Here is a 23,440-nt window from a genome sequence, read left to right as displayed (position 1 = left end):
GCCGCGGCTTCGGAAATGCACCGAGTCCATCCATCCCCCCTCTCCCCCTCCGACCTCCACCACCTGCAAGAAGCCGATGCAGCCATCGCCCCCGTCCATCCGCGTGAACCTGCATATCGTGATCTAAAATGACGACAGCGCCTAATTTCCTCTGTCTGCGCAGCTATTCCTGTGTACCTAATTACTCCTACCGAAGACGACAGTAGCGACGATGACGGCGACGACGACGACGGTAAGGTAGAGCGGTCTCAAGATGACCACCCCGTCTCACAAGATCCCGCCGCGCCCGTGGTCAACCAAGGAGACGGTCCATTTCATGAACCTTTCTTCACCGCCAGCACTCCCGCTGCCATTGACCAATCGCATGACCCATCTCGGGATCTACAAAATGATCTACGGTGACTGGAAAATCTATTTTAGAAACAATACCGAAATCCCACGTGCAATGCTTGATGTGTAAGCTGCCAGACCCAGACCCGCCCGCCTCTCTAACTTCACATATTGTCCCGCAAACCCCGCGAGCCAATCGAGTTGTCCCCGCCCGTAAATGCACTCCATCATCCGGGATTCAAGTCACCACTTTAACCCACCGTTCGGCGGTTAAACACTCGCCAGTACAACCGTGATTCAGTCCCCAATCTCCTCCCGTCACCATCTGTTCAACCGGCCTTCACCGATGTACGTCTAATATTGGAAATCTTACGTCGTTCTCGCATCTTCGTTGGTCCACAACGTCCCTACAGCCAGACCGCTTCCCGGACAACAAGCCGCGGCCATATCACAGCGATGCTTGCACTTTTCATTCACAGGCGTGCCTAAAATAATTTGCTAATTTGCACGCGGGCAACTCTCTTGCTGGACCCATTGTGAGGCTGTTGCCGGCCCTGGCGGTTGACAACATGGATATTCTATCTATTCCATACCGTTTACGCACTCTCAATCGCAGTGGCCTCCAAAAGAGGGCAGCCCACTCACTGTTTGCGGCGACTCATCTTCAGCCGACCGCGTCAAAGGAATCCAGACTACTCTTCTAGCCGTCGCCATCGCCCCCGTTAGATGTTGAAATCACCTCACCCTTTTCTGGGTCCTGAACGCCGGCACGCCACCGAATGCAAGAAATCTCCTCCCACCTGTACGCATTTCATATCGCTAAGTCCGATATCCGTCCCATTTGGGACTCCCCATCTCCTTGACGCCTTGCGTGGTGGGACTGTTTCCCACATTGCACAATCGAAAAAGTTCAAAGTATTCCGTAGTCATTCATGTCATCATGGGTGCTGTAATGCATGCGTTACTGAAGATCCGCGTCTGGCAAGTCTCCGGCCGTTTGCATGGTCACGTCTGCCAGGCTTTCCAACTGTTCCGAGGACGCTATCGAGTTTTCCCAGTCTGAGCCGTCAAGTCAGCCCTCGTGGTTCCGAGGAGATGGTGTCAGAGTCACTGTAGAGGCTTGTGGACATACCGGAGCCCTCGTCGTCCATTTCCTCCACTGCCATGCGTCGAAGAGGCTCGATAATTGCTACCCCAGAAGTCAGTTTCTTAACCAAGCTGTTTACGGGGCATACGTCACTTACAGCGGAAAGCCTCCTGGAACTCAGTCAGGGTGATGATGCGCTGGTCCGCATCCGCCGCCACATCGACCTGGAAGTACGGCTCGCAGGCGACGATGATGCCTTGCAAGCTCTCAGTGTGCTGCTTTACTATCGGCGCCCGTCTCTTCAAGAAATTCTCTCTGAGGAGATACAGGCAGTTCATGGCAAGTTTCCGAGCTGCCATGTTGACAAGGGCCGAGAACTTGTCTTCCTTGTCATCCGGCACGTGAGTCGAAAGCCATGCCGACAGGAAGTACTCTGTCTCGCGTCGCACCTCAGGCTCGAAGAAGCCTAGCAGGCTGGGCGCCCACATGGGGATGAAATCAATGTAAACCATGTGCCGGGACTCGTCGTTTTCGTCGCTGCTGTTTTGAAGGCTGCTGTAGGCCATCTTGAAGAAGCCCAAGAACGCGGCACCTTCCGAGTTTTGCAAGCTTCTGCATTCGGCGGCAACGTGGCGGAAGAGCGACAGTACGTAGTTATCGGATCTGCTTTGCTCAGAGAATACCATGGCCGCTTGGATGAAAGGGGTCACCGCATATTGCACCAGTTGTCCGCTGATCATGGTTCTGATAGCAGAGAAGACCTTCGACTCCATTTCGGGGCCAGAATTCATCAACCGCCTGATGATGGCTGCCGTGAACAGATGTTCTTGGTTTAGCTCAATCAACTTCTTGACGAAGATGCTTCCGCTACCCTTGCCCAGCTCATGTAGAAGGTGGGTTACTTCGCTCGACGTCCAAGGAAACCTTTGCGGTGAGCCAACCTTCTTCTGGTGTTCCATGTAGAGCTCCCACCGTACCTCGGGACCGTCCACGATAGTGCTGGGATCAAGAATGCCTTCCAAAGAACCGATAAAATGCTCGGCGAGTTGAATGATCATGTCGTACTGAATCGCGCGGGTGTTGCTCATGCGACGCATAACGTTCGTCAGCATTCGCATGTACTGCTGTGGCATCTCCAAGTTTGCGTCCGCAATGATGATGCGCAGAATTTTCATGAACCAGTCTTCCGACAAGAGTAATGCCGTCTCTGCCGGACCAAGTTTGGCGAATGCGAGGATCGTTTGGAAAACCTCAGACCAGGAACGAATATTCGTTTGGAAGTTGATCCAGAGGGTGTCAAACAGCTGCATAACTTGGGCTATGACAGGCTCCTCAACCATATCTTCCTCGGAAACGTAGTAAGCCTCGGGTTGCGAGGCCTTTATCGTCCGAAGGCTCGTGATGAACAGGCTGCCAACCGCGAACCGGACGCCGGGGTCCGGGTTTCTTTGAAGGAGTTGTCGGAATGACTCGGGTCTTTCTTGGAAATACTCGATGAAATCCAACGAACATTTGACGCAATTCACGCAGGCGCGTTCGATCTGTCGTCGGAATGCTTCGAAGTAGGGAAGATCCTTGGTTCTCGATGCAACTTGGTCGAGATGACCCAGCAGCATATGCATGGCTCGCTGCTCAACGAGGTGCATGGGAGAGCACAAGCCCCCATCCCGCATTCGCGCATGGTCGTATGTCTTGAGAACCAACTGTGAGTGACTCGGATCATAAAGGCAATGCCTTCGGAGCAAGATGGTGTTCTCCCCCGCGATATGATCGGCAACGTCCTTGGGGAGAGTGACCTTCAGTGGCATAGGAAGGGACAGACTCTGTGCCTTTTCCTGTTCTGCTTTCAGGACAGACGATCGTTGATAGAACAGCATGTAAGCACTGTACGTCTTGTCATAGGAAACTCCGTTGTCAAAGGGCACCTCTGGGCCACCGAAGGTTGACTTTTCCAAATCGGCTGGATTCCAAGGCGAGACAACGTCATCATTGAACTCAAACCAGGCTTCTGACGAGGCGCCAGTTGGCCGTTCTCTGATGTATGAGTAGTAGTGACCCGATTCCGCAGTACCTGCGTGGACCAGAACGCCAACCAGCTCAAACATGTCCTCTTCGCCCGAGTCAGAGGGAGATCCGAGGTGATCAATCGTGTACGGCCGCATGTCGATTTTGGTGGGGAACGAGAAGTAATCATTGATCTTGCTGCGCATCAATGTACGCAGATTGAAATCAAATCTTTTGAGATGGAAGATCAAATTATCGGGAATATCCTTCAGGCACGCCCTGAACAAACGGTCAGCTGTATATCACGACACTGGCGAAACACGAAATCAAACCTTTTGACGGCATCGACATGCCGGTCGCAGCTCGAGCACTTGTACTTGTTGTCTGGAATTGATCAGCCGATGTTGATGAAGAAGAGTGGGCAGCCCTTACCTCCTTGCATGATTTCACCGTCGACGTATGCTTGGAGACTGTCTTGCAGATTCAATTTACCCTTGATATCGCACTGAATAGCCGAAAACGGTTCCAGACGCTCCGAGATGTGATCGCATTCTTTGGACGCAACCTGCTGCACCAGCTGACCACCATAGAAGGATCTCAACGCCTGCTTTTCTTCAACAGTGTTGAGCTGTCCTTCCCATCGATCAAAAAGAAGATTGTAGAACTCGTCGACGTCCATCTGGTTGTGGACATCAATAGGCGTGTCATCGTACGTCTTAATGCATCCCACAAGCAAGCTGGGATCGATGAACTTTCGTGCGCTCTCTTGCATAAACGCAAACAGCTTCTGGGTTTCGGCCACTAGATTCTGCGGTTGTAGCTCATCTGTGACGGCATCAACCATGAATTTACGAAAGCCGGTATTCATGAAGAGTTGAGTGAAGAGTGAGTTGAGGTAGCATGTATTGGACAGGTTCCGAAGTCCAGCGTATCCACAAGGAGCTCTGATGGCAGACATGCGGTCGAATTGTGGTTGCAGCTCGTAGATATAAGGATCTTGAGAATGTAAGCGGGTATATCGCATATCGGTGAGTAAGGTACACCAACCGTTCTCGAACTCGTCAAAAGGAACCAAGCTCTCCAAATCGATCAGCATCTCGTGCAGGCGTTGCTCTGATCTGGACACCAAATAGAAGACGATGTCTCCCAGGACCAATCTGGTGGCAGTCGAAAGGATGCAAGATCGTCCGCGACTGCCGTCCCTCTGTGGGGGCGGAAACAGATGTTTCCAGAAGAGTTTCCTACCAAGTTTGCTGCATTGAGGGTCAGTGGAATGTAATGAGTTAGACGTTCTTTTCACTAACTCTGGAAGTTCCTGTTCCACGTTCAGGTCCATCTCGCTTGTTAGGCAGTACCAAAGCAGATTAGCCAGGCCCCGTGCTACGGTGTCCTCAGGACCGAATTGTTCGATATGCTTTTTTCATCAGTTGGTAACACACCAAAGCATGGCATCGACTGACCTCAGCTGAATCATGTGAAAGTAAAAGATCGCCGCATTGTCTTGCCAATTCAGGCACATTCACGACACCAGGGTTGTCACGGCAGAGCTTGATGAGAAGAATATGAGACAGCTTGAAGACTTGCAAGCATTGTCTCGGCTTCTCGACCGCTCTGTCGATGAGTCTGTTAAGCATTGGCCAAAGACGCTCGCAGAAGGAGCGCGTGCTTGGTGTCGACCTGTTCACGTCAGTACTGGACAAAGTATGAAGCTCAAGATCACTTACTCGCTGGGAGAGATGATCCTATCCTCTATGATCTTAGCAATGTTAACGCGAATGGTGTCGCATGGTTCGTCCAGAAGCAGGGTCCCTAGCAGGTCCTCAAGATTCGGCAGAGTCTCGAAAGCAGTCCAGAAAGCAAAGTCCATAGCAATACTTCGGATGATGGCCGAAAAAGTGGCCGCCGTGAGGGAAACAAAAGTTTCGTTGTGCCGTCCGTTGATTGCGGAGCTCAGAATATCGACGAGTCGGCCAGGAGGTGCTATGGCAACTGACTTGTATTTGAGTGAGGATCCTGATGGCGCAGGCTCTACAAAAGAGTTAGATGTGTTATTCATTTAAGGGCTGTTGGAAAAGTACATACCTCTTAATGTCAGCAAATAGGTATTCATCAAGGTGAACGCAAGACGATTCTTCAGCACCTCCGACCCTGAGCTGTCAATGACATCCGGGTCCGAAATGGCTGCGACAACAAGCTTCCGCACTCTTACTAGAGCGTCAAGGTACGCATCAGTGATTGCACTCTTTTGCTCCGGGGCAGAGGTGGCAACGGCTTCTTTCAATCGACGGACAGCAGAATCCATATACTCTCGCATCGCGTACAACGCATATTGCGATTTGAACGGTTGTCCGAGTGGGAAAATCTGCTCGTATGACGTGTCGGGAGAATCAAAAGCGGCTATCATGTGTGCGTCTGCGGGTAGTTTGACGAGGAAGTTGTGGATCTGGAAAGACATTAGTTTGCAGCTTCAGATCCCGGGCCGGAAAGCCTACCTCTCTGGCAAGAGTTTCTTGCATGCTCAAATAATTCCACAGTTGCCCAAAATGTCCCAGTATCTCGATCTCAAGAAGAGATGCCCCTGGTTTGATCCTAGCAGCGGCAGTGGTACCGTTCTCCTCTCTCTTGACCAGAATCAGGCCATCATGGATCTTGAGCTCCTCCAAAGACCGGCAAACATCGTTTTCGTTGGGTGCAAACGGACGGCCACGGTAGTAGATCCGGTAGTTGTCGAACCCAGTGGCCTGCCTGATGCTTGCCAGCAAAGAAGCTGCCGTGTTCCGGCGTCCGACCTCAAGAGGCATAATGTCGGTCTGCTTATTTCCATCAAAAGATTGAAACTTAAGCTCGGCTGATTCTCCCTCCGTAACACTCGGGGAGCCAGGGGTCAACGCTCGCAAGTCAGGCGCGGAAAAATGAGCCTTCTTCTGGTGCGCCCTAAGAAAGTGTCGAAGTACTGCAAGCGATCGTATGAAGACACGCTCTTGTTCTCTGGTTTGCTCTTCTGTCGCCACAATCACCATTGGCTCGTCATCTCCGCTCCGGGTTCCCTCATTGAAAGATTCGAGTCGCTTCGCGGCGGCCTCCATCTGTTTCAGGCAGCGATTCACCAAACCCAGGTGAACTTGGCGTGCTCTATGGTGCGGGTATGCCAAAATTGACTCGCTTTCAATGTAGACATCGACCACAAGTGTCTGAATTGCAGCGTCCACAAGCGCCAAGTTCTCTGCGTCGAGTACCATTCGCCAGAGCTGCTCTATTCCACTCTGAGCGAGGCTTTCGTCGTCGTCAAGGATGATGTCATTGATATCATTTACTCGCGAGACGATGGCTTCCTTGACGAATTGTAGCGTTCCTTCGCATAGGCAGTCCCGTGGGAGGTTGGGTAGGTACTCAGTGAAGCACACTAATCGAAATGGATTGCTTTTGCCCTCTTTGGGGAGATTATTGAGGATTGCCCAGCCCGCGCCCCTGTCATCTTGACATGCAGCGCCGTGACCGACCAACATATCCCATAGGCGTGGGCCAAGGTCGGAAGTGACCGTGGTGGGCTCGTGGGTGAGAATCCAGCTAATCAGTTCCCTGCGGGGACTGTTGAAATGTTCGCAAAGCACAATCGGAATTCCGGCCCGTTTTGCCTGCTCGATGGCGTGCTCGAGCTCATCAACGAGAAGGGCCGTCAAGTTGTGTTCCGCCGTGAGAACACGTAACTCGTGCGCGACAGCTGGTCGCAGCGCCATACCCAGACACCACAGGGTACCTAGCGTTGTGGATGATTTTGCGGCAATGTCCCTGATGCAATCATTATAAATCTCTTTTCTTAGTTCGGGGTCAAGTCCGTCTTTAACCAAGTCCTTGAACTTATCGATGGCGAATTGGTGCACTTCAGGGTTCGTGATGTGTGACTCTGGGCTGTAGACTGACGCCTCGCGGAGAAGTCGAATGCAGAAGCTCAACGGCAAGATGTTCGGCGTTTCTTTTGCGAGATTGAATTTCAGGTGAAGATCTTTTAGCATGGAAGTGCAGAGACCGCGCACAGATGTCGTGAAGGCCTCGAGTGGCATGCTGTGCACCTTTTCGCATAAATAGAGAAGTTCCTCCTTGGTAAAAAGGGTCGTAAGGGGTGTCGCCATGCGGATCAGAGCTTCCGACACTCGCGGGTCTTGCGTCGTTGTAATCGTTTGCCAGAGTAAATCGGTTTGCTCCTTCCGGTAGAAGTGCGTAACTACCAAAAAGCCAACAATGTTGCCGCTCTCCACGGTAATCTCAGGATGGCATGTTGGTCCCAATATGTAGTCCACCAACTTGGTACGAAGAAGGTACTCTGCGATGTATTTGAGGAACTTAGAGCATTCCTCCTTGTAGTCTTTGCTGTCATCCTCACTGTCGTTGTTCTTCTTGTACAGAGAAACGAGATCTTGGCACATTGTGGAGGCTGCCATGACACGCAATTGCATCTGGCTGGATGTGATGAGCTTCCCGAGGACGCCAAGCTTCCATTCCATCGCAATTGCATCGGCAGTAAACTTTGCAGGGAGTTCGGGATAGCTTTGTCGGTGCAGTTTGAGACGCTCAGTTGCCAAGTTGTGGTCTCCACCCAACGATAGTTTGAGGATCTCGTGCAAAGCCGAAATGAGTGTCTGCGCGTTTTCATTCGAGAGTTGGGTGACGTTCTTATCGATGACAGTGGTGAGAGCTCCTGAAACCATGTTGCACAGGATATGGCCGTCGGCGAGTCTGGTTTTTGACATTTCGAACTTCTGGGGTGTGACCTGCGGGTGACGGATAACCTGTGCTGCCTTTCGCACTATAAGTGCTGTGATGTTGGTAATCGGCACTAGCATGTCCATAATGTGCTGGTATCTCAGAGCATTGGCTAGATGCATCTGAGTGAGAGTGTTCAATAGTTTGAGGTCCCCGGACCCTGACAGGAACAGATCCAGCATCTCTGTGACGCTGCCTCCAGCCGTCCAATGCATCTCCTCATCTGCTTGCATTGCGTTGTGAGCCCGCACCTCTTCCCTCCTCACATACGTCAAAAGTGGCTGCACAAAGCGGCCAATCAAGTACTCTGGCTGCCGTCCATCAGCATCAGGGTTGGTGTGGAAAGCCTCAGCAGTCAGATAATCGAATTCGATAAAAAAAGACGCGAGTTTGGAGAACGCGCTGAAGAAATCCGCGATGATAGGTCCACTGTCCCGCGAAGCTGAAAGCCTATGAAATGGTCAGCTTAGAAGTTGTCTTGGAGGAAAAGATAGGGACCGACTTCTTAGTCGAAAGCACCCACGCAATCTCTGGAAACGTATGCCAAAAGCTGTGATAGGCCAGGTGGGATTCGTACGCAGCGTTCACGCCAACATTGGTGACATATTGTATGTAAGAAATCATCCATATTCGCAGAGAATCGAGAACGGCTTCGTCTGGGGGGGCATCTGTGTCTAGTCAGAAGAGGTATTCGCTACTCATAGTCGAGGTTGTCTTACTCGGTGGAGAGAGGTAGTTAATCAGTCTCGTCGCCGTGTCCTGCAAAGATTCGAGGGCTTCGTGGTATGGGAAATCTGTGGTGGGGTCGAGAGGGTCGAGAGAGCCAGCATCCTCTCTGATGATGCTAACCTCATCGTCGAATGGGGCATCCTGTTCTTCGTCCGGGATGGCAATCACCTCAACTTCGGGGCTCATACTCGATGAGGTTGACGGCGGGGTATCCGTGATTTCTATGGGAGCCTGAACCATGTCCACCTCCTCCTCTTCCAAGTCTTCAACGCTTTTTTTGACGCCATCCGGGGGTTCGGCCGACTGGGTTGGCAAGGACTGACGGGTCGGGGAGACGGGAGACGACGAGGACAGGTCGGGCTGGGCGGGATTGCGCAGGTTTATCGTGACACGGCTCGAAGGAGGTTCTGTCGGGGGCTGCCGGGCAGTCGACTGCATCTCTGGGGTTTGCGGGGTAGAGGGGCCGGTATCTATCCTCATGGCGGAGTCTTGAGTATTGTGATCGTCGGCGAGGAGGTCTGCAGCTGGGGAGCTGGAGGTATCAAGGCCGGATCTAGGGCTTTCGGCGGATCGGCTTCGGGAGCCCCCAGACAAGGAGGTACGGCGTCGCTTCCTTGAGGCGTCGTCGTCCTCTGTGAAAGGGTTGGGTCTCGTTGAGCTGGGCTCAGAGGAGACCGCGCGTTCTGGTGCTTCCGAGGATCCTGTAGGCTGGTCCATCTGGCTGGTGCAATGAGGAGTCGCAGCGCGGGTCCTGGAGCTCCAGAGACGTCACTCGGGCGCGAGAGACGACTCGGCAGCAGCTGTCTAGAATTAGCATGTGGGTTTTTTTCGAGAGCTGCTGGTTGTAGCTGGATAGGAGGACGTGTCGCGCAGTGTATTCGGGACGATGATTGGGGGAATGGAAAAGAATAGGAGGGGGGTTGAGTAAATGACGAGACTGCGCAGAGCTTGGTGGCTCAGAAAGCGAAAAGTGCCAGAAAAAATGATTGGGGCCAAACGCTAGGATGTCGAGGTGACGATACCGAAGTGCAGGCTGAGATCCAACGAACCAAGCGAGTTGTGTTGGAGGTGGGCTTTTTGGGGGGAATGTGCAGGGGTTGCACGTCGTCCTTTTTCGGGTGCTTCAGACGCAGTGCGGGCATGAATGAATCCACTAGAGCTGGGAGCTGTGCTTTGGAGGGGGAGGGGGAGAACGTGGAAGCACTTGCGTTTTGGAGACACCGATGGGGGAAAAGATGAGGTAAGGGACCGGCGGGAAGATATGGTGGTGAGGCGAGATGGGAGCAGGCAAGGCAAGGCCGGGTGGGTAGGCGGCAAAACCTACCTTGGGTTGAAGCAAGTACCTTGCTCTGTAGCTTAAGCTACCTTAGGCACCACGGGCAGTTCAGGTTAATACGACGGAGGATGATGATGATGGGTGGTGGCGGATGGTGAAGGTAGGTAGGCGCGGTAGGGGAGCTAAGAGCTTCGCCTTACCTTTGCTTATCAGCGCGTAGCAGAAATGGTAGCTGGAGACGGAGCTGGTGGGGAAGGAGGTCTAGGGGGGCAGACGAAAAGAAGAGCAAATAAGTCTAAAGCCGTATCCGTGAGCATGTGCTCCTGCTCTGCTGTTTCTCTGGCAAGGCAGACGGGCAAACAATTTGGAACTTTTGAGGCAAAGAGGCAGATGGGCAAATGAAAATGAGGATGCAGGTACCTACCTATCTTTGCAACGTCAAGCTCGTCCGCGCAGCTTCTTTGGCGCGTCGTTGACGCCAGAAGGCTTTGGCGGTGGGCGGTGCGGGGTGATGGTGTACCTTAGTCAAGCGTGGCTAGGTAGACAGGCAGGCAAGGAGCAGGAGCACGGTCCGGATGGTCTTGGGTGGGGAGCTGCTGTTGACTGAGGTGGAACTGGCTGGGCCGAAGGCAGTGAGGTACCTGCAGGGAACCAAGTGCCGGTACAGGCGAGGCAAGGAAGAGGGTCGAATAGCTGTGGTCTTCAGACGAGGGCTGGTCTGCTACCGTTTTTGATTAGTTCTCAACGAAAACATCTTTCAATCTCTCGTCAACGTGGGTGGTCTTACTGTGTGGTCGGCAATGGGATGCCAGCTTGTTGGGTGTGTGTAATGCCTGCTGCCATCTACTTTTCGAAATCAATCGTCGGTGTACCAGGACGAGATGATGCAAAAACAGCACAAAGAACCGCCGGCCGTTGTTTCTTTGGCTTTGTGAGGGCTGAGTGCGCAATGGTGGTAGGACAAGAGCCTGTCCCCTTCTTTGGCAAGTCGAAGCCGGATATCTATGCCTGCTTGGACAGCACGGGGAAGAGGACAAATGACGAACGATATGATTGTCTCGCTTCCCACCCTTCTGGTCAATGGCCAGGCAGCTGGAGGTGGCTTGCAGAAGGCGACTGTTGGAGCGCTCGTGGTTGGTCAACTTCCTCAGAGGCTACGGGTACGTACCATCGTATCAGACTGGCTGACTCTACAAGGTTGCCCAAAAGTCAACATTGCCTTCCATCTGCTATTATCAGCCATACCTGAAGGCAACAAGAAATACCCCTCGGTCGTCTTTTCCTCTATCAGATGCCCTGTTTTTTTCCCCCATCGATTGGGGTGCAAGATTGTCTTGTGAGCAGCAAAAGCTGGCCAGTCAAATCGAAATGGCGGTGGTTCGCTTCGTACGCGCAGACACCAACGAGCCAATCGCTGTGTGAGGCAAGCCGAACACCTCTTGCCAGGCAACAATCCGAAAGGTTCGGAGAACGCCCAGTCAGGTACGGAAGTGGCAGCTTGGGAAAGCGCTTGGGCATCTCGGCTGGCTCACAAGGTCATTCGCGCAAGTCGATCAACGCTGCCCGCAATCAATATTCGGCGTGGGTAGACCAATGTGCGGTCTCGTTACTCTTCTGTTACCAGTCATTGAATTTTGACTCAGGAAGCGAAGTCATCTTGAATCTCCTACTAGTCAGACTGATGCCAGCAGCACATCAACACATCAACCGCGGTGACCGCGGATTGCTGCCTCTCGATCCTCGCGAGCAAAAAAGAAGACATCTAATGCCACAACGGTTCTTTTGCTTTCGTCTCGTTCTTGGCCACCCGGACCGTTTGGCGCCCTTCGCCGTGGTCCGCAAACCATCATCTCCTGAGAGGAGAGTTGGGCTGAACTTACACACATGTCATGTCGAAGCCGTGATGGTGCCCACCAAGCGGCCCGCCGTCAATTACTCAGGTCACCTACCTACCTTGGAACTCCAACGTAGCACTCGGCCTCTCGGTGCCCCTGGCTCGACCGGGCTGGTTCCATTCCTCCCGCTGTCGTCCGTGCCACCCTCCGAAAGAGCTCATGCGGGGCCCGTAGAGAGCTGCCCTTGTCCTTGCCGCACCTTTACTCCAACGGCCGATGCGCCTCTCTTCTTCCGGAGCTGACGTCAAATCGCGTCCTGGCAGCGGCTACCGAAACGTGCACAAGATCGACACCGACCCTGGGAGATGGAATGTCGGGTTCTTGGCATGACCTGCTTCTGCCACTTGCTTCGGCGTCGAGAATTGGAGTTCCTCTGTTCATCTCTTGTTTCTCACTTGATCGACTCAGGCCCACGCTAGCATCTCGCTTATCGGCGTACCGGCCGCTAAGGCCATTTAGCCTCGCGTCTTTTTTCCCTGGCTGATTTTTACTTTTATCTCTTATTCGCCTGACTCCGTCTTGCGTATTGCTATGCCGGCGGCCTTCACCATACCCTCTGCCACTGACAGCATTTGCTAAACTCAGACACCTTTAGCAGTCAGTTGCTGAGCCACGCCCCATATTCCCAGGCACGGAACAAAGTATCAGATCGGTCTAGCGGGAATTTCGAAGCAAACGTCTACTGACCACCGCCGCAAAGTCTTTCTACCTCCCTTCGTCTCCACAAAAGCGGTGCAGGAGACAGTCCTAAACACAAAGTCAAGAAGTGAAATGGCCACATCTCAGAGGAAGAAGCTGGTGTACTCTGTAGATACACCATTCTCGACGATCCAATGGTAGGGTCCCTGGGTCAAGCCTACGCGCGTACCATACTAACATGCAATAACAAAGGCCTGAAATCTCACTAGAAGACCAGGATGCAATTCTGGAACTTCTCTGCAGGTGAGTCGTGGGAGCAGCATGGGTCCTCCTTTGACCTCGCATTGAGAGCGTTTTCTGATGCCAGACAGCCTCTTGACGCCTATTGGCCAACACCGTCAAAGACATGTGAAGCCATCGGAAGGCAAACGGGCAGCTAAGAGGAAGAGAAAGGAAGAGGGCGGAGAATCCAAGGCACCGGCCAAGACAGAGCGGCCGCCAGCACCAGAGATCGCCTCATTCGTCGATGTCGGATTCACCAGCATCACCCGCAACCTCGAGAAGCTTGCGTCAGGCTCAGACCAACCAGCAAGAGAGAATGATGCCACCCCCAGCAGCGCCAGTCCGTACGCCTTGATCTTCGTGGCACGGTCAGGCCAGTCATCAGCTTTCAACTCTCAACTGCCGCAAATGGTCGCTGTCGCCTCGAAAAACTCCCAATCTACGCCGGCAACGAGACTCGTGGGATACTCGAAGCCTTGCGGCGACAAGCTCAGCACCTGTCTTGGCATTCCCAGAGTGTCATCTGTCGGCATTCGCGTGGATGCTCCCATGTCAAAAGCATTGTTCGAGTTTGTCAACGCGCACGTCTCACCCGTGCGAATAGCTTGGCTCGAAGAAGCCCAAGATGCCAAGTATCAGCAGATGCAGTTGCAGACAGAAGAGAAGATTATTCCGAAGAAGGCGGGCAAAGCCTGACGACCCAGCATGGCGAGGCAGAGGGGAGTACTGATGCTGGATCAAAACCTACGTAGGGTATTCCGTATATAGATACTCTCACTGCTCGACATCCAAGACATTTGAAAGTGCTGCTTCATCACCAATCAGCCAGCTTTATAAACAGCTGCACATCTGCTTTTCCCCCACCTACCCTTTTGTTTATAGTGCTTAACCAGACGAGAGAGGGTTCGGCCAGGTGCATGGTGCTTTATTGTTTTCTTGTTCGTCGGGGCTTTGGTTCACAGCTGTCTGCCTATGTCTCATGAGCTCAACCTGCTACGTGAAGTGCGAAGTAAGTGGTCTCCCTTTTCAAGCCTACAACGACCAACAGGTTGTCACGATGACCCAGAACCACTTGCCTCTGTGAATGTCCACAGCTGACCCGAGGCAAGGACACAGCCTGCCACTATTAGAATCTTCTTCTCGAGCAAACTCTTCCATGACAAGCCCTGCTCCCCTGGCTACCTGTCTACCTCATCTCAGGATAGGAAGGCCCATTGCTCCTCCCTCGCTTGTTTGGTTCTGAAAGTCAAGGAAGGCATCGTGGGCTGGTTGCCCGGCTACCTCCTTTCCTTCCACTGCTTCCTCTACTTCGACTGCTTCCTCTACTTCGACTGCTTCCTCTACTTCGACTGCTTCCTCTACTTCGACTGCTTCCTCTACTTCGACTGCTTCCTCTACTTCGACTACTTCCTCTCCTTCTACTGCTTCCTCCACCTCAACTACTTCTTCTTCTCCTTCCACTACTTCCACTTTCCCTCCACCTTTTACCCAGAGCAAGTTGAGAGCACCAAGCCCCTCCGCTTCCTCTGGTACGGCGACCTACCCCGCCAAGCCGCTGGGTATTTTACATCCTGCCCTTCTCTATCCCTTCACCTGCCTACTTTTCTTCTTCCCCCCTCCCTCACGCATTACTCGCCCGCCTTCAAACTCTTTCTAGGCACCAACCGCGATCCGTCTTTCGTTTGGGCTACTCGGTCTTCACCTTCCGGAGGGCGTGCAGACCGAACTGAATATCTACAACCTCTCATCTTGGAAGGCAAGTATATCTCCTTCGAGCTTTGGATTTTTCCTCCGGTCTTTCAGGATCGCCTTCTTCGCCAAGGTCGCAGGTCGGAACTCCCAGCGCCTTCCCTCCTTCCTCAACAACTAACCCTCCTTCCTGACATTGGGGAGGCGCAGTGTACCTTCTGATCCTAGGAAGTCACTTCATCCTCCCGTGACTTTCCCCATCATCGACATTCATAGTGTTGTCACCTGAAAATCACCGCTGTTACTGTCGACCAATTTTCATGCGTCGCTAACACCTGACTAGGCTCTGTTGGCTGAATTCTCTAGTTCTTTCCGCCTTCACCTTTTCTTCGGAGGCTTTTGGACTTCAGGGTCGCTCACGTTGGTTCCTATCCTTCAAAAACTATCTCAACGATAAGTCCTGTTGGATCATTCATTCCTCCAGGTAAGCCTGCCTGTCGAGAATTTTGGACCCTTTTGACAGATCGTCTAGGCATCTACGCAGGCATTCCTAGACAAGCACGGTTGCCTTATTTCAACATTCCACGGAACGCCAGTACTAGATCTCTCAAGATGCTGTCACACCTAGATCAGATGGCCGCTGCCAGAGAGCTCAGCAAAGACTTCAAGTCCGGAAGAGATTCTCGCGGTGGTTCTGCACGCGGCCGCGGAGGACGGGGCACTTCCAGAATCGGAGGCAATGGACCTGTTTCTGTTGGTCCTCGGACTGAATATAGTCGAGGAGATCCCCGCCTTCCTGCTGGACCTTACTTCTCTAAGCCACACTTAACTACAATGAGTAAATCTCCTGACAATCTCTCTGTTGGCAAGTTACTAACAATCTGGAAGCCCGGCCTCTACCTTTGTCAAGTCGGAAGACTGCTCCGGCCTCAGCTAGCGCCAACGCAGCCCCTAAACAGGTCGACAAGAGCCTCCAGTCGTTCCTCGACGGCAGTGCGGGTCGGCCCGCTGCTCCTGACAACACAGCCTCTACAGCTACTCAAGCTGCAGCTCCTCATCTCGCCCGTGTTGAGACTACCTCCTTGGATCCCGCTATTAGACAGCAGACCAACGCCTCTACGTCTAACAACACCTCTGCTGGGATCCCGCCTCATCTTGCTCCTCGTGTGGTTCCTTCCCAGAACACGGCCCCTGTTCGGCCTGCCGCTCTTCCCGAAGCCTCTATCACCAAGATTCAACCTGCTGCTGGTCCTGTCGTTCTCGAGCACGACAAGCAAGACCATGTGAAGCCCGAGAAGTCTCCCGCTCCAGCTCAACGCACTGGTCTTGGTCAGAGCATCTGGGCTGACAATGACAGCACGACTGTGGAGAACCCGCGCAAGAATGCTCTTCCAGTGTGCGAGTCTGGCAACGGCAAGGAAAGCAAGCCTGTCCTTACCAGCATCGACAACAACTGCTCGGGCTCCCGAACTGAACAGGAGAAGCATGCCCTCTTAGAGGGAATTGCTAACCGCATGCTGGCTAGCTTGGCCATTGCCCCTACCATCACCGCAGACAACTCGATCACTCCCACGTCAGCGGCTGAGCCTGCTTCCTTCGCCGCCTTTTGGGATGTTTTCCAAGGAAAGGATCCCTCTGCTATCAGAGACCTCTTAAAAAGCATGCAGACCTTGCCTGCAGCCGATGGCAAGGTTGTTCAGCCAGTTATGCAGAGCACCGCGGTTGCCAAGACGGTGCAGGACGTTGCGGACGATCCCAAGACCTGCAACTGCCCTGAGCGACCCCGTGGTCTGCATGGACTCAGTTCCTCGTTGTTCAATGTCGATGAGGATGGCGATAAGGCACTTACGGACCCGCAGAAGTTTCTTGTGAACGCCATTATTCTGACCCACAGCAACGAGGACTGCCCCGTCCTTCAGAAGTGCAAGGACGACTACCCCTTGTGGTTCGGAGCTATTCCTGCCACCTTGCCTGAGCAAGAGGACAACCTCGAGATTATCATGTATGCCGAGACAGCTGCTACAAAGCGTGCTCCGAAGAAGACCGGCCATGGTCGCGGCCTCAGCAGCTCCCGTTGGGCTTGATAAGGTTCAAGACGAGAAGGGAGTCGGAACGCTGTTTGTTATACAGCTGACAGACATGCTCTGCTGACGTCCGCCTCCGGTTCGGCAGGCAGAAAGTTGACACGAAACCTCCCTCCATGTGCTTATGATTGAAGGCATGGCCGACTCTTCTCAGCAATTGATCCTTCGCACGATGTTATGATGATACACATGTTCGGATAATGACGATACGTTGGTACCCCAACACTCGGTAATAATGCCATCTGGCAGCCATACTTCGAGATGCTGGAAAAGACCACTGCCTGCGATGACGGAACGCAGACCAGATACGAGAGAAGAAAAATTGGCGAGATCACAAGGTTAGGAGTGCATACAACACGTGCTCAGGATTGAGAGGCATTGGGTTCCCCTGGATTTGGACTGAGAAGTGCGCTTAAGCATCGAGGGCCTTATCCGCAAGGATATCAACCACCCGGTTTTCACTTCTGCTCAAGGATTGATGGACCAGTCACCGATTCGTAGATAGATAGATAGCCAATCAACAATTCCGTAGAAATTTTGTGCCCTTCAGTGACATGGAGTATTACAACAAACGTACTTGTATCAAGTCCGCCCAAACAGTTACGTTTCGAAGGGTATTACGAGCAGACGATGGAACGAAACCTCTTTTTATTCCCCAACGCCTCTGTCTTAGAATTATGCGTTACCAATGCTCTTCTCTAGTATCTTCACACCTTCCCTAACCTTGGGCGAGAAATGCTTCCGCAGCAGCTCCCCCTCCCATACCGTTGTCGCATACGGATTGCTGCCCTCTACACTGTCGCTCAACGCATTGTACATGCCGTCGCCCTTCCTCTCCTCCGTCCTCCACAGCGCGCTGATCTTCTTTCCGTGCGTGTGCGCCACATCCTGCAGTAATGCCAGCACCGCCTGTGTGGACTTGTCAGGGGTGTGCAGCGCCGCCGACATGAGTTGCTTCGAGAAGGCCGCGAGTCGCAGCGGTGGTACGGAGCGGATCTGGTATGTGGGCAGCAGCACGGCCGTCAGGCAGCGCAGGAGGAGGACCGTTGTGGTCTGCAGGTTTACACGGTTGTCGCGCGTGGCGCCGGGGCGGATGTGCAGGGATTTGGAGGTGAGCTCGAGGTCGGGGTTCATGGAGAGCGCGGGGAGGGAGGTGAAGAGATGGGTGACGAAGTGGGAGAGGTCGAGGTGCAGCTCGGAGCGGGAGTTGTGCGCGTCTTGGCCTGCGAGCAGAGCGAAGGCGGTTACTGTGCAGAGGAGAGCTTCACGGGTAGTGTTGCGCGCCACGGCATCGTCGTCGTCTTCTTCCTCTGCGGCGGCAGCTTCTTCGGCGCTGGGTTCCGCATCGCCCTCTGCATCTTCTTGGGCGTGGCGGATGAGGTCCTTCAGGGCTTCCAGGAGGTCGCCGAAGAAATCCTGGTTGATCAGGTGGGCGTACTTGGCCAGACCCTCGAGCACGGCACCCATGAGGTGCGGGACGCGCAACTTGAGGATGCGGAAATACGTCACGAAAACCAGCTTCAGCGTCTCGGACTGCATACGGTCACGCTCCTCGTGGCTGACCAACGCATCGGCCTGCTGCATGTCCTTCTCGATCTGCTTCTGCTCCTTGATCTGCTTGCGCTGCTTCTTGGTGCGGAACTCCTTCTTGAAGGCCTTGCGCGGCGGCGGCGCGCCGGGGTCCTTCTCGTGGTCCACGCGGTCCTGCGAACCCTTGCCCGCGAACTCGTCCAGCAGACGCAGGTGCAGGAACAGGTTGACCACGGTCTCGTCGACGGCGAACTCGCGCGCCTTCATCATCTTGGCGAGCAGCGCGACGGCCTCCATGGCGGGGCGGCCCTCCTCGTCCTCCTTGAAGAGCGTCTCGATGGCGCGGCGGCACTTGACAAAGTCGGCGTCGACCTTGCGCTTCGAGAGCTTGCCGACGAGGATCTTGAGCAGGTCGGTGCGGAAGTTGAAGTGCGGCACGGCGTTGATAAGCGTGCACGCGCAGGCGATGGCGACGCTCGAGATGCTCTGCCCGTTCTTGCGAGTGGCGGGGATGTCGAGCTTGGCCCATTTCGCGAGCTCCTTCACGTAGCCCTGGTAGCCCGAGACGAGTGCCTGTTCGAAGGCGCGCAGCTTGCGGACCTCCTTGGACAGCTTCTCGGCCGGGGCGTCCTCGGCAACGGGGCGGATGCGGTAGCCTGGGATGACGTCCTTGTAGACGGCGAGCTGGGTGGCCAGGGTGATCTTCTGGATGGTCGGGATGCTCGACTGGCCGATCTTGGCCAGGGCCTTGAAGGCGCTGACATTCTCTTCCGGGTCCTCGTTCAACGCCGTCGCAATCTTGGCGAGCTCCTCCTTGGCCTGGAGAATCTGGACGTGCTCCGGCAAGTCTGACTCCTCCTCTTCTTTCCTTCTTGTCTGGCGCAGCCTCTCGGCCTCGGCCTCGGCCTCGGCGATAGCATCTTCGTCCTCTTTACCCTCGAGCCAATCACCGTCGCTCTCTACGGAAGCGGCATCGTCGTTGTCGCCCTCGAGCGCACGGAATTGCTCGATACGGCCGTCGGCGGTCTTGATGGGCAGGCGGTTACTCTCCTTCTTGTCTTTCTTGCCCCTCTTATGCTTGCGGTTCTCGTAATCCTGCTCCAGGTCCCATCCGGCGGCGCTCTTGAAGAACTGCTTCTGGATCTTCTTGGAGGAGCGGGATTTCGGTTCGTCGTCTTCGGGGGGCGGCGTGAGCCTACGGCGTTTGGGGGCTCTGGAGGACGACATTGTTGACGGGCGGGTGTCGGAGGGGGCAAGAGGCCTTGTCCGTCAATGTCTGGTTCTGCTCGAGATTTCTCGATGCTGAGGTGGATTGGATGGGACCCTGGGGCATTGCAGCAGAAGAGGGACTGTCGAGAACTTTTTAGTGGAACTTTGACCCATTGAGCCAATTATAATCCTGGTAGTGTCTTTGACCGCCCGAAATTTTTTGGGTTTCTGCCGCTACTCCAACCTTTGGCATCGCGATACATCCCACTCTCGGCACGGACTTGACATCTCTGAAAGGATCCTTGTCTTGCCCTCACTAAACACACCGAGAGTCGACGAAACGCAAAATTGGCTAAGATGCGTCCCCTCACGGAACAAGAGACGCAGACTCTCTTCAACAAGCTGGCCAGCTACATGGGCAGCTCCCTCAAGAACCTCATCGCCCCTCTCGACAACTCCCCCGACGCAGACCGCTATGTTTTCCGCATGATCAAGGACCGCGTCTACTACGTGCGCCTGTCCGTCGCCAACCTCGCGACCAGCATCGCCCGCGACAAGCTGCTCAGCATCGGCATCTGTCTCGGTGCGTTATGCGACGCTATATCCCAGGCCCAGAAAGTCCTTTTCGCTAACCAGACGGTCGTGTAGGCAAGTTCACCAAGACGGGCAAGTTCCGCCTGCACGTTACGGCGCTCCCTATTCTCAGCGAGCACGCGAGATACAAGATCTGGGTCAAGGTATGTCGGAACGCACTCTCAGCGCACTTCAGATACGCAGCCACTGACTCTCGGCGCAACACAGCCTAACGGAGAGATGCCCTTCCTCTACGGCGGCAACATCGTCAAGGCCCACGTCGGCCGCTGGTCCGACGACTGCCCCGAGCACCAGGGCGTCATCGTCTACTCCATGGACGACAAGCCCCTCGGATTCGGCGTCACCGCCCGCTCCACCGCCGAGGCGCGCCGTCTCGATCCCACTGGTGTCGTGTGCTTCAGGCAATCTGACGCCGGCGAGTACCTGCGTGACGAAGATACCCTCTTTGCGACTGGTTAAAACGCTTGGGGAAGGTCTAAAATACCCATTGGTGGACAACTATGCGTGTGTATACGGGCTGGCGTTTCTTGGTTTCAAACAAAAAAGAGTAGATGACAAGGAGGGGGGCATCTTGACGGCGTTTTGTTGTTGGTCATATACTTTTCTTCTTCTCGTCATAACAGCAAGTCTAATACTGACACCCCCATAATGCTGAAATGGTGGCGGATCGCTCCTCAAATCATGGCATTTGCCTTTTCCTCTTCCATCATGCAGTGTTCCCGTTCCGTATGCCAAACCTTTTCAAAGCCTCTCTATAATCATGCCTTTCCCTCGTAACCAGCGACCCCTGCAATGAATTCCTCGACAGTCTGCTCCTTCACCTGCTCCTTGACCTGCTTCTCCAAGCTAGGCGTCTGCGGCCGGCTCTCTCCGCTCCAGATGCGGATGTGCTGCCTCTCTGCCACGTACTCGCTGTCAGCGTACCCGAGCAGCCCGCCAATCTCGGAGCTCTGGTGGCCGCGGATGCGCATCACCTCCGGCGCGGCGTAGTTGACCAGCGCGCGGCCGACCTCGAGCGGCGTGCCGGTCCACGTCTTCCCGCTCGCGTCCGGGGTGTGCAGCCTCTCCACGACGACAAGCCTCACGGCCTCGTGCTGGGCAAAGTTGCCCTCGACGTCGAGCACGCCCGCGGGCAGCAGGCCAGCCTTCCTGAGGAGAGCACTGTGCGCGCCGGCGTCGATGTAGAGCGTGCCGTGGGGCTTGAGGCCGTGAATCATCCAGAAGTGGCGGTCGCGGATGGGATCCGGCGAGGGGAGGAAGCGGGTGTGCAGCGGTGGCTTCTCGACGGATTGGTCGAGACGGAGGGAGGCGGTGGACTGGGAGAGGGGGTCATCGGCGTGGTGGCCATCGTGCTCGCCGTCGGAGCCCGGGTCCAGGCGCGGGGAGGATCTCTGTTGGGCCTGGATGTAGCGGACGATCTTGACGATGTTTCCCGGGTTGGAAGAGCGTGTGATTACGGTTGTGACGCCGACGGAGGTCGCGAGACGGGCGGCGACGATCTTGGTCATCATGCCGCCGGTGCCGAGGGCGGAGCCTGCTGTTGAGACTGAGGGGGAGGTGTTAGTTCTGAGAGTGAGGAGCGGAACGGGTTGAGTGTACCATCTGCTTGAATACTGGAAATGTCCTCGACAACCTCGATAGCCTGCGCGTCGGGGTGTGTCCTGGGGTTCTTGTCGTAGAGACAGTCAACGTCGGTCATGAGGAAGAGCATGTCTGCGTGGACCATGCCTGCGGTGATGGCGGAGAGGGTGTCGTTGTCGCCGAACTTGATTTCTGATACTGCGAGGGTGTCGTTTTCGTTGACAATTGGAATGACGCCCAGGTCTAGGAGCTCGTTGAATGTGTTTTGGGCATTGAGATATCGTGTCCGCTGCCACCTTGTCAGAACCCATGTCCACTAGACGGCAAGATGCTCACTTACATCTGCAATGTCGCTGCGGGTGAGAAGGATCTGAGCAACTGGTTGCCTGAAGTGCCCAAAGAGATCGTCCCATAGACTGATGAGTCTGCACTGTCCGATGGCAGCCAACGCCTATATTCATCCGTCAGTCTAATGTCAGATGCTCTGGCTCAGAGATGAACGCACCTGTAGCGTTGACAGATGTTTCGGGCGTTTCTCCATCTCCATGCGGAGGAGACCGACGCCGATGGCGCCGGATGAGACGATGACTACCCTATGGCCATCCTTTCTCAACTTGACTGCCGTCTCGACAATGAGACTGAGAATCGACAGCAGGGGCTGCCGAGTGTTTTCATCAACGATGGAGCTGGTGCCTGTGAGATCGAGTTAGATCGGGCCATGAGACACAATGAGGGGGAGGGACAGCGACTCACCCAGCTTGAGCACCACCGTCAGGGGTTTTGAGCCCTCACGGTGCTTCATACCTGCGAACGAGGGGATTCAGAGTTAGTCACACACGCTCCTCCAAATGAACAACAGCGACGAGCAGTAAACATGCAGATTTAAAGCCAAAAGAACGATGAGCCCAAGGATTAAACCAGCGAATTGGGCAACATTACGTATTTAGGAAAAATACTGGATCCTCTTACATGTTGGACCACTCTCTTCCGCCATTGCCAATGCCAAACCAGCCGGTGTCGAGTTATTGTGGGACGATGGGAACATTGTCCAAGGCCCCTGGTCGCGCCCTTTGTCGTCGCGGGAATGACTCTGACTGCCGTGCGGGTTGGCAAGAGAAAAAAAAAAATCACCCTGCATGGCCCCGATGTCGGGATCGACCGGTGCAAGGACGGGAACACGGGGGTCGGTAGGCTGCGCGGGCCTATGAGATGGCGGGTAATGCCACTATAACCCGGGGCTAGCGGCATCTTCAGCAGAGCGTTGGCATGCCGCCTTTTCTTAACCCCTGTTTGGGTCTGGGAAGAATGAGATCATGAATCGGGTAATTGGGCGTTTGACCGCTTGAATGTGCATTGGAAACTGCAGTGTCTTCCGGTAGGGCGCGCCTTCCCTGACCTGTGTTACTGTACCTGGGTAGCTAATTAAGAGGCACTTCATACACCAAAATCGCAAGCCACAACTTGGCAGTGGACTCTGGCAAAAAAAGCCCACAGGATTCAGAACTGTCGAAGACGACTAAAGCCGATGAAAGGGACGTTGATGGAGACGGAAATGGGTATTCTAGTCGCTAACTTCAACTCATGGCTTAATAAGTGTAGGTGTCGATTACTCGACGGATGTCGTTTAAAGATCCGCCCATTTGTCTTTGGTACATGATCTCCATTTGAGATGTTTACTCCATTGAACAAAACGGACTGACGGTGAGAAAACCTAACGATGATCAATATCTTCAAACCCATATTTGGCTGT

The 23,440-nt window shown here is 54.2% G+C and overlaps 6 protein-coding genes across 6 annotated transcripts; 3 read left to right on the top strand and 3 right to left on the bottom strand.

Moving 5' to 3' along the window:
- Positions 1–1,291: 1,291 nt before the first annotated feature.
- Positions 1,292–9,628, bottom strand: Usp34 (Ubiquitin carboxyl-terminal hydrolase 34; the record flags this gene model as incomplete). The annotated part of the gene is made up of 13 exons (XM_032034308.1): positions 1,292–1,389; positions 1,463–1,519; positions 1,575–3,700; positions 3,754–3,805; positions 3,854–4,417; positions 4,469–4,674; positions 4,726–4,835; positions 4,882–5,098; positions 5,146–5,449; positions 5,504–5,864; positions 5,914–8,632; positions 8,685–8,850; positions 8,902–9,628. 13 exons carry the CDS (start codon positions 9,626–9,628, stop codon positions 1,292–1,294), a joined length of 7,707 nt encoding a protein of 2,568 aa, XP_031886792.1.
- A 3,225-nt stretch (positions 9,629–12,853) lies between these two features.
- CGGC5_v007604 (uncharacterized protein) lies at positions 12,854–13,699 on the top strand (the record flags this gene model as incomplete). The annotated part of the gene is made up of 3 exons (XM_032034307.1): positions 12,854–12,918; positions 12,974–13,024; positions 13,093–13,699. The coding sequence occupies 3 exons, from the start codon at positions 12,854–12,856 to the stop codon at positions 13,697–13,699; spliced, it is 723 nt and encodes a 240-aa protein (XP_031886793.1).
- A 361-nt stretch (positions 13,700–14,060) lies between these two features.
- CGGC5_v007603 (uncharacterized protein) lies at positions 14,061–16,776 on the top strand (the record flags this gene model as incomplete). The annotated part of the gene is made up of 5 exons (XM_066151876.1): positions 14,061–14,083; positions 14,134–14,532; positions 15,151–15,176; positions 15,225–15,445; positions 15,652–16,776. The coding sequence occupies 5 exons, from the start codon at positions 14,061–14,063 to the stop codon at positions 16,774–16,776; spliced, it is 1,794 nt and encodes a 597-aa protein (XP_066008781.1).
- Positions 16,777–17,451: 675 nt separating this feature from the next.
- On the bottom strand, positions 17,452–19,533 carry NOC3 (Nucleolar complex-associated protein 3; the record flags this gene model as incomplete). The annotated part of the gene is made up of 1 exon (XM_032034303.1): positions 17,452–19,533. One exon carries the CDS (start codon positions 19,531–19,533, stop codon positions 17,452–17,454), a length of 2,082 nt encoding a protein of 693 aa, XP_031886618.1.
- Positions 19,534–19,872: 339 nt separating this feature from the next.
- On the top strand, positions 19,873–20,568 carry NIP7 (60S ribosome subunit biogenesis protein NIP7; the record flags this gene model as incomplete). Its single annotated transcript, XM_032034302.1, has 3 exons — positions 19,873–20,098; positions 20,164–20,252; positions 20,317–20,568. 3 exons carry the CDS (start codon positions 19,873–19,875, stop codon positions 20,566–20,568), a joined length of 567 nt encoding a protein of 188 aa, XP_031886617.1.
- A 299-nt stretch (positions 20,569–20,867) lies between these two features.
- Positions 20,868–22,735, bottom strand: CGGC5_v007600 (putative glutamate 5-kinase; the record flags this gene model as incomplete). The annotated part of the gene is made up of 6 exons (XM_032034301.1): positions 20,868–21,655; positions 21,709–21,979; positions 22,031–22,141; positions 22,196–22,383; positions 22,444–22,494; positions 22,660–22,735. 6 exons carry the CDS (start codon positions 22,733–22,735, stop codon positions 20,868–20,870), a joined length of 1,485 nt encoding a protein of 494 aa, XP_031886620.1.
- Between the last annotated feature and the right edge of the window lie 705 nt (positions 22,736–23,440).

The sequence above is a fragment of the Colletotrichum fructicola genome, assembly GCF_000319635.2.
Source record: "Colletotrichum fructicola Nara gc5 chromosome Unknown KSG_Nara_v1_contig04, whole genome shotgun sequence".
NCBI lineage: Eukaryota > Fungi > Ascomycota > Sordariomycetes > Glomerellales > Glomerellaceae > Colletotrichum > Colletotrichum fructicola.
The sequence above is the reverse complement of the archived record's forward strand: the minus strand, read 5'-3'. Positions and strand labels throughout refer to the sequence as shown.